This window comes from Lynx canadensis, chromosome B1, assembly GCF_007474595.2.
Source record: "Lynx canadensis isolate LIC74 chromosome B1, mLynCan4.pri.v2, whole genome shotgun sequence".
Taxonomy (NCBI): Eukaryota; Metazoa; Chordata; class Mammalia; order Carnivora; family Felidae; genus Lynx; species Lynx canadensis.
Window position 1 is genome coordinate 201,451,252 of NC_044306.2, and position 9,743 is coordinate 201,460,994.

Sequence of the window (9,743 nt, forward strand, 5' to 3'; positions counted from 1 at the left end):
CAAAGCCAGACCAGAATGACCTGCCAAGATGCCCTCTCGGCCGGAGCCAGGCCACTGGGGCACCTGCCAGCAGCCCAGAGGCCTCCTTCACCCTCTGTGCTCAGCAGCCTGCCAGCAGAAAGAACTCGCCGATTCTTCCTCAGCCTCACCAAGGCAGGCGACAAAGGGCCGCTTTCAGGTCCCTGGGCCCCAGAAAGCCCTAGCTGGGGGCCCGAGCCCTCAACCGGCCCGGCTGCGCGGCCTCCTCCCGCCACCCCCTCCCCCATCAGCAAAGCATGACTCAGCGGTTCTCCTCCCGGGAGCGGGAAGCGCCACCCCTCAGCGTCCCTCCTCCCAGGTTACACACCCTGCCTCTGCTCTCCCGGCCAGGACGCAGGGGTCCCACCCGCCCCGCGCTGGCCCGACGCTCCCCCGCCTCCTCCGCAAGGGCCCCGGCTACCCGCTCGGCCTCATTTCCGGCGGAGCCAGGCACCGGAGCATCGGACGTCACCCAGGAGTCAGAGTCACCGGCGCCAAGCCCACACAGGTTCCCTGACAGCGGCACCCACGCGCACCAGCCCCCGCGGACCGCGATGCCCGGGGCCCCTCCCACCGGGGCACCCACCCGGGGACCTCTCGCTGCAAACCCACGAACACTTAGGCGGCCAGTCCAGCAGCCCCTAGGCAAGGTGCTCACTGTCCCTAAACCCGGGAAGGTCTCCAGCACAAGTGTCCTCACTGATGCATGCTGCCACCCCGCGGCTAGCTATCCCCATCTTCAAATCGAGGATTCGCTCCGCGGGCCCCTGGCTGCGGCTTGGGACCTGTCCCCACCGTTCTCCGGGCAAGGTGGAGGGAGAAGAGAGACCCTTGGAAGTCACTGGGCGCTGACCCTCTGGATCCCACCATCTCGGGGTGGGGGTTGGGCTTGGGCCTCTAGGGCCGATTTGGGGGATTTCAAACGCCGGGCCCTTTCGGGATGGCATGCCCCACTTTTGGGGGGGAAATTCTGACAGTTTGGGGCCAGCTCCTCCTATGTCAGTATAACTCACCAGGTATAAAAGACCAACCCCAAACCAGCCGCCTTCTCCCACCCACGAAGGGCCCCTGCCTCCGGAGGCACAGGGAGGGGCCCAGGACAGCGAGCCTCTGGAGGGAATCTGGAAATGGATTCCCCCCCCCCCCCACACACACACCCCCCCTCGGATCCCTCTTCGTCTCCGGGGAGTGGGAAGCCTAGAAAATTCTGTAGGCTTTGGGCAGGGCTGAAATGGCAAACCCAGGATTCTAAGCCATTTAATTTCCCCGGATTTCTTCGCCAGAATAGCCGCAGGAATGGCCTTTCTACAAATGACGGCCAGGGCCGACTCGGGATGCCTCCGGGCCTGGGGGGTCGAAAGCTGCCGGCCGGAGGGCGGCGCGGAGGAGGGCGCTGGGAAGCGGAGGCCGGCGCCCTCGGGCTCCCTCCCTCCGGGACCCGGGGTGGGGTGGGATAGGGTGGGGTGGGGCGGGGGAGGGGGGGGGACACGACACACAGCGCGCGGTCCAAACCTTCGGAGGGCATTCGGTGCGACGGCATCCCCACGCCGCGGCCGGCCGGAGGGGGCCTCAGACAACACGTACGTTACCTTCAGTCACATAGCTGTGGTCCCGCAGGAAGCTGTGGTTAATTTTCCGCGTGTCCGTGTCCTCGCCCATTGAAGGCCGTGCCCGGTGCCCTGGGCATGCCCCGCCGCCACACACCGATGCAATCCGCAGAGGTCGCGCCGGGCGCGCGGGCCATGCCGCCGCAGCCTAGCAGGGGCGCGGGCCGCCGGGGCCCCGGGGGGCGGGCATCGCGGCCGGGGAGGGGGGGGGCTGGACGGGGACGGGCGGGGCTGGCCTTTCGGGGCGGGCCGCCGCGGTCAGGCTGAGCGCGCGGGCGGGCCGGGCGGCAGGCCGCGGTGTGGGGGCGGGCCGGGGCCGGGCGCGCATCCCGGCGTGTGCGCGCGGCGTCGTGCGCCCGGCGGCGGGGGCGGCGGCGGCGGCCTGGTGCCGGGGCGCCTGGCTGCGCGGGGGCGGCGGGAGGGGACGCGCGCGGCGCCTGCGCCGACCCGAGCCGGGGCCGAGCCGGGCTGCGCGGGCTGGGCCGCCGCCGCCGCCGCCGCCGCTCCGCAGGCCCCTCCCTCGCGCCGCCCGCTCCTCCGCCCCCGCGGCCCGCGCCGCCCGCCGCGCGCCTGCCGCCCAGCGCCCTGCAGGTGGAGCCGCGCCCCGGCGGGGGAGGCACCGCTGTGCTCCGGGCCCCGCGGGTGGGCGCCTTTGGTGGCTGGAAGTGCCCGGCGGGGGAGGGAGGACGGAGATGGCCACCTGGGGGTGGGGGGGGGGCGCTGGTCAGCTGAGCTTTTGCGGGGGCACCTTGGCCGCCCAGGTGCCGAAATTATGGAAGAGAGATGCCCAACGACGGAGGGGTTAGCAGAGGTGGGGCAGAAGGGCAGCTACCGAAAGGACAGGGAGGGGATGGGGGGTGGGGGGGGACAGCCGAAGGTGGCACCTCGGAGCCTGGAAGACTTTAGAAGTGGGGACAGGGGGGCGGACAAGGGTCCCCTTCGTTGGCAGAAGAGGGTGGGTCAGACAAGTTGAGGACTCTCTGGAGCGCAAAACTGGACCCGTGGGAAGAAGCTGGGGGGTTGGGGAGGGCGGGAGGGGCGGGGAGAATCGGCCACCGATGAGGTAGAACTCAGGGTGAGCTGCCTGGGGTAGCTGGCTTCCTGCAGGCAGAGCTCCATGATCGGTCCTCCGGCTCATCTCTCTACTTACTGGGAAGATAAAGCGTGCAAGCACCTCTGGGTGCACTCCAGAAACAGGCTGGAAAACGGATGCCTCTACCTGTCTCCCTCTCCTCCAAGCCCAGGACTTCCGCCCAGCAGGACCCTCCCTGCCTCCCTTCCCTGAGTCACCAGTGTGGCCCCGCATTGCGCGCGGTGCCTGGCGCAGATCAGGCCCTCAAAAAGCATGTCTCCTCTTTTGTCCAAGCTAAGCCTTTGCCTGAAGGATCGAGTCCCTTGCAGGGGGCACAGGCCTCACCGGGGAGCTTCAGAGGGTGGGGAGGGAAGGATCGACCCCCCACCCCAGTACCTTCCTAGGTACTCAGCCAAACCTCTTTGGAAAGGGAGGGGGAGGAAAGGCGGAGATTGCCTGGGAGGAGCCACAAATGTTGAGGGGCCTTCAGCCCCAGCTGGGAGACGGAGCCAGGATGTCCCAGCCCCACAATTCTGTGAAGCTCTTCTTCTCTCAGCTGGACTTCTGGGGACTCCGCGCAGCTCCCCAAACTGCAGTGGGGCCAGGAGGGGCAGGGGCAGGAGGACGGGGTCATGAAGACTGGGGCAGGCGGACGCAGCCTGAGGATTCTCGCTGGGGAGTGGGTGTTTGGCAGCTAGAGCTCGGCTTTCATGCAGAGAAATGCCCAGAATGGACCTAGGAGGAGGTCCGCCCACCCCCCACCCCTGCTGGCCGTGATGGAAAGGACCCCACAGCGTCCCGGGGTCTCTGCCAGCACCACCACCTGCTTCCTGAGTGACCCCACACTCTCCCCAGCCTCAGCTTTTTCACAGGGTCCGCCTCAAAGCTCAGGTGTGCAGGCTCAGTGCGAGGATGGGTAAGTGCAGGTGAGATGTGTTCAGGACGCACCGCCTCATTGTGGCGAAGGAGGCTGGCATCCACGTGCCGTCTCACCCACCAGCCCGGCCCCTTCTGCCCTCTCCCTCGTGCCTGGGCTGCCCAAACCTCACATCCAGAACCCAGCACCCCCGCTCTCTGCCCACACCCCGCTCACCTCTCTGGCTCAGTGTAGCAAAATGGCTCTGGAAGACACAGGCTGGGTTCAAGTCCTGACCGGGAGGGGGCCCAGCAAGCACGACCTCTTGGTCAGCTTCTGGGCCAAGCAGGGGACCCCCGAGTTGGTGCTCTCCAACCTTGCTGGGCCCTGGGGCACAACATTAGCCCTCCGCACCCTCCACCCCCGAGGTCCTCTCTGACTTCCTGCAGCTCCTCTAGACTGTCTCCTTAGTTCTCCTGAAGCACCGCCCCCCCCATCAGAACCAAGGCTCTTCCCTCTACCTCCTGCCCACCCCACCCACACTCACCGCCCTCCCCCACCATGCAATCCATTGCTTCCACTTTTTGTCTGCAAACGTCCCTGCCCCTCAGTGCCCTGCCCCCTTCCCCAGCTCCAGATCCCCACCCTTGGTCCTCCCTTCCCCACCCCCCTCTCTCTGCAGGACACCTCCCCATTCATTCATCCACGACAGATGCTTGTTGAGTAGGGATAATAGGGGGAACCGAACAGATAAAACTCCCTGCTCCCATGGGTTTGACCTCTTAGCGGGCCGTGATCAATTAGGTGAAGTGAGCGGATAACATAGAGGCCAGGACCCGGGGAAGAGGAGGAAGGGAGTAGGGGGACGGAGATGAATGGCGAGGGGGACTATTGTACAAAGTGGGAGTAGAGACGACCTCCCTGATAAGGGTTTGCCAGCAATCCCCCTAGGGGTTCCCCGCGGCAAAGCCTGCTTGGGTCTTTTCCACGATAAATAAAAACAGTCCTGACTGCCTTCCCTCCAGCTGCCAGCATGGTGCCCTCCCCCGCTTTGGGACCAGAGTGCCAAGGGACACATCTACAGTCACCATCTCCTCTTCCGCACCGCCCCCCACACTCGCTGCTAGAGCCCTCCACCAATCCCACCCTGCCTCCCCAAAGGGAAACTGGTCTCCAGAGGGTTGGGAATGACTGGCCTGTTCCTGGAGCCAGTGCAGGGGTCGATGGCCTCCTCCCTTAGCTGACCTTTCAGCAGCCTCCACCCTGCGGGCCTCCCGGCCCCTCCTCCCCTCTGCTTCAGCCACCCCACCTTCTCCTGCCTCTCAGCCGCTTACCAAGTTATGCCCCTTCTGGTGGTCCCTGCAATATTATGTCTCCGTCTGCCTGGTCTCGACTGATGTTTAGCTTGTGTACAGAAAAGTGCACCAAAGCTGGATGTGCGACTCAGTGAACTGTCGCGGAGTAAACGCTTGTTTAACTGCCAGCCCAGTCAAGAAAAGAAGACACTGGCACCCTCCAGAGGCCCCCCGACAGCCCATTCTGTCCACCCCACAGGTAGCCCCATCTTGACTTCTAACACTGTGATTTTATCGGGGGGGGGGGGAGGGACTTTCTACAAATAGAATCACACGACATGAATGTTTTGGGATCTGGTTCTGTTCAACATTATGTTTACAAGGTTCACTCTGTACTGCGTATTTGTGGTTGTAATCTATTCGTTTTTCATTGCTGTCTAATATTCCGCTGTGGAAACACGCTGCTGTTTCTCCTGTGGATGGGCGCCTCGCTCGCGTTAGGTTTGGAGGTTGTCATGGATACGGCCCTGTGTCGGCATGCACCTGTGCTCCCTTCTGTGGCCGGTGTGTAGTCGGCGGGGGATTGTGGACGAGGGGGTCTATGCATGCTGAGCTTTAGTAACGGAGGTCAAAGAGCTGACCGAGGAGGTGACACAAGAGAGTTCCTGTCGCTCCAAAAAACCTCCTGAAACAAAGTGCTGTCGTTGCTTGTAACTTGAGCCATTCACCCCCTCCAACCTCTCCCACAACCAGTTTCGGGACAGGCTGGAGTCATCTTCCACCTGTCCCCCTCAAGCCATCACGTCCCGTCGAGCTTCCAGTCCTGCTGACTGGCCCTCAGACAGAGCCCACAAACCCACCTCTTCCCACCATCCTCCCCGCCCCGCCGGAACTCAGGGGTTCACCCCTCCCTCACCTGGGCCGAAAGCTGGCCCTGCTCACTTTCCTGCTCACCATGTTTCAAGGCTCCCGGCTGCCACATGCTAACGTCCAAATCCAGAGGTGTTCACTGAGAGCTCCATGGCCGCGTCATGTTCCTCCTGAACACCGGCCGTCTCCAGAGCAGGGCAGGTGCCTCCCAGATTCTGCATTGTGCATGCCCGCCCCCTGCCTAGAATGTGGTCCACGTGCCACTTTTCCCCATTGGGAGTCAGCCTGAAGGTCACGATGCACAGTAAGTCCGGCGCCAGCCGCCATTCACGGAGTGGCCCCATGGAGGTCGCAGTGCCCACCTCACATACCCTACTTCCCACCTCTTGTACACGGAGCGGATTTGCTCTCCCGTCCCTTTTATACAACCGGGCATAGCCGTGAGACTTGCTTTGGGCAGTGAAAAGAGAGGGAAGTGACCCGCGTCTCTTTGGAGTCGGAGCTTTACAAGCCTGAGCGTGGTTTGCAGATTCACAAGCTTTTTTTCCCTCCTGACTCAGGGTCTTGAAAAAAGACCCATCAAGATGGAGTCTCCATCAGCAGGGACCCCTGAATGACCACAAAGGACAGGGACCCCCCATAAGATGCGTGATGTGAGTGAGAAATAAACATGATGTGTTTGGTGGCCAAAATTTATGGGTTGTTGGTAGCTGCGTATGACCGCTCCTGTTCTGACTTCAACGTCCCTGTATGCCACGTGGTGGCTATGCACGTCACGTACGTTATCCCGTTCTGTCCTCCGGACACGAGCACTCTCAGCCAGAATGGACTCGGTGGTATCACAGCAGTGGACGACCCTCCCCATGCAGTGGCTGACAGAATGGGTCTCACTTATGGTCCCTGCACATCGCAAGTTGGCTGCACCTCTGATCCCTGCCATGTTTACTCTGGAGGCAGCTTCGTTGCCCCCAAGTAAGTCCCATAACCACCACTCACGAGTCCAACAGGGCAAGGAGGGACACGGTAGGTCCTGTGGCCGCATGACCTCAACGGAGCACACAAGTCCAATCCTCCGCCAAGGAGGGGTCGCAAATAGTTTGCACAGTAACACAACCTACTACAGGACTCGCTGTAGAAATGGAAACAGAAGCAAAAACAAAAACAGGGACCACGTCACTTTTCCCAAGTCACCTAGCTAGTAAGTGGCAGAGCCTTGCCTAGGTCTTGTGAATCCAAAGCTTAGCTGGTACCAATGTAACTACTTCTTGCCCCCTTTCCCTCTGTGGCCACCGTGGGGCCAACGTGGAGCTTCAAGGTTCCTCCCAGCGCTATGAACCATCTGTTTCACGCTGTAGAGGCTTCCTGGAACAGCGCCAGGGTGGATCTTCTCACAGGAAATTCTGGACGAAAACCCACCCGCTGACCCCAAGTCGATTCACGGTGCCTCGGGTGGAGACCGTCCAAGAATTCTGACATGTGCTAAGACCCATCAAATAGAGATGCCAGTACGGACGGGCCCAGAGCCACCACCTGGCCCAACCACTCAAAGCTTGGTGGCTTCCTGCCACTACACGAGTCACACCTATTCATGAGACAAAATGTGGAAATCAAGGACAGTAGAAAAGCTGTGGTCCAGAATCCAAACACAATGACCGAAACCTTTTTGGATGGCTTTCCGGGGGAGTTTTGTTTTTACATAATCATAATCATACTTTAGTTTTGCATTATATTTATGTGAATGAGATACTTCAGATAAATAGAGACTGGAATGTGTTATCACACCACCCCTTTGAATACTGATTCAAAAGGAATCAAGATTCCACTATATTTGCTTCAGCTTTTTTAATTTAAGAAAGAAAACCACGTGATACACTGAAGTTCTTTGCAGCCCTTCCTTTACCTTCGTCTTTCCAAAGGCAAATGCTATCCCCAAATTTTTGATTTCTTCCCATCTATGTTCTATTCTTTAACGCGTATAAGTGCATTATATCATTTTGTGTAATTTTTAAATTTATAGAAACATTACCCTATTGATTATAACATCGCAAATTGCTTTTTTTTCTAAGCATGATTTTTTCGGCTCTACCTAGTTCATTGATCTTAGATGCTGGAAGAAAACAATCAATGGTGTCCCGGAGCCGACCCCCAGGACCTTTACCAGGGGCTGATTGTATCCACCTCTCCCCAACTCCGTGTTCAGCGATGTCACCGTGGTAGCTAGAAATCAGCCACGGTGGGAGCATTTATATCTCGGAAATCGACAACTGCTACAATTTAAGGCCTTTTTCCCTAGACAGTAGGTTGTTTACCAGTGACATACCAGTGACAACAATTCGTTTATTATTTCTCCCATCCCCCTCCACCCATGTTAATGGGTATTTAGGTTGTTTCCAACCTTTCTGGACTTTAAACAATGCTGCAGGGACATCGTTTTACCTACTTCTTCATACTCCTGTGTAAAGGTTTCCCCAGGATGGACATCCGGAGCAGGGACCACTGGGTGCTGGTACCTGTACATTTTAAACCTCCTCCATGTTGCCAAATCAAGAAACAATTTATGCTCCTGCAGAGCGTATCATATTCTCTGTAACACTTGGAGTTGACTTGAATGCGTGTCAAGTTGATGAGGGAGCTGATATGTGGTGACTGATCAATTTGCATTTCTTGATTACAAGTGAGTTTGAGAATCTTTCCCTTTAGCCTCTGCAATTTCTCCTTCGATGAATGACCCGTTTTTTCTCTGCCCATCTCTCCACTGGGTTACTTGAATTTTTTCTTACTGATTCCCTGGAGCCTCATATAATTTTACTACCTATCCTCTGTCTGTGTGTGTTTCAAACATTCTCTTATAATTTATTGCTTTTCTCATAACTGTTTGTTTTGTACTCTTGTCCTACAGAAGTTGTTCGTTTCGATGTAGTGAAATTTATCTGTATTTTCTCTTAAGCATTTGGCATTTTGTGTCTTGTTTGATCAATATTTCTCTACCACCTCAATTATATAGGTAGACTACAGAAGGTCCTGCTACATTTATATGTGAGCCCATCTAGAACATGCTGTTCTGTTTGGGGCGAGGCAGAGGCTTAACTATGTACTTTTTCCATATGAAGAACTTAATATGCAAATCATTTTTTGACTGCTTCATCCTTCACCCACTGATTTATAATGCTTCTTCCTTTCTATTTCCATATACACGTGGGTCTATTTCTGGATTCAATTCTATTCCATCAGTCTCTTTATCTGGCCTGTTTGCCAGTAATACTCTGCCTTAGATTGTATAGTTTTATAAAGAGTCAATATCAAATAAACCAAATGGTACAGTCCTTGTTTTCTTTAAAAATGTCTTGACCGTCCTTGGACCTTTGCTTTTGTATATAAATTTTCACCTTTTCACATCCCATTTAAAAATTCTGTCGGCATTTTAGCTGCAACTGTAGAGAATGTATCAACTAACCAGGAGAAATTTTATTTCTTTCTGATTCTGAATTGTCCCATCCATGGACATGGTCTATCTCCAGATTTATTCAGATTTTTTTTCATGTCCTTCAATCAAATTTTGTCATTTTCTTCATAACAATAGTAGCCAACATTTATATATGTATATGCACCGCTACTGTTCTAAACACTTTATATTTAATTCAGTTAACCTTTCCGACTTCCCTATGAGGTGGACATTATTATTGTCTTGCTTTTACAAATAAAGAAACTGAGGCATGGCAATCAAGTAATTTATCCAAGCCAGTAAGTAGTAGACTACATGTGAAACCAGACATCTTGAGTCAGAGGCCCTGCTCTGAACCACCTGCTACACTACCTCCCTAAAGGAATTGCATATCTTTCCTTGGATTTGATCTTAAGTACCTTATAGATTTTACTGCCTTTGTGGATGGGGTTTGCCTGTAACCAATGAAGCATCGGTATTGCTCTTCAGGAGGAGTGCTATTGGTTTTAGTAGGTTGTCTTGTACCGAGCAGTTTTGTTGAACCGTCATGTGGTTCTAATAGTTTGAAAGCAGATCCTCTTGG

General features: G+C 56.4%; 1 protein-coding gene across 2 annotated transcripts in view; it reads right to left on the reverse strand.

The window, feature by feature from the left end:
* The window catches only part of PPP2R2C (protein phosphatase 2 regulatory subunit Bgamma), a 128,491-nt gene extending 126,740 nt beyond the window's left edge, over positions 1-1,751 (reverse strand). Inside the window, exon 1 of one of the 2 annotated variants that reach the window (XM_030314243.1) lies at positions 1,608-1,751. In XM_030314243.1, the coding sequence (XP_030170103.1) occupies positions 1,608-1,677 (70 nt within the window). In that variant the 5' untranslated portion in view covers positions 1,678-1,751. The other variant, XM_030314244.1, reaches the window with a different exon arrangement.
* Positions 1,752-9,743: the final 7,992 nt, after the last annotated feature.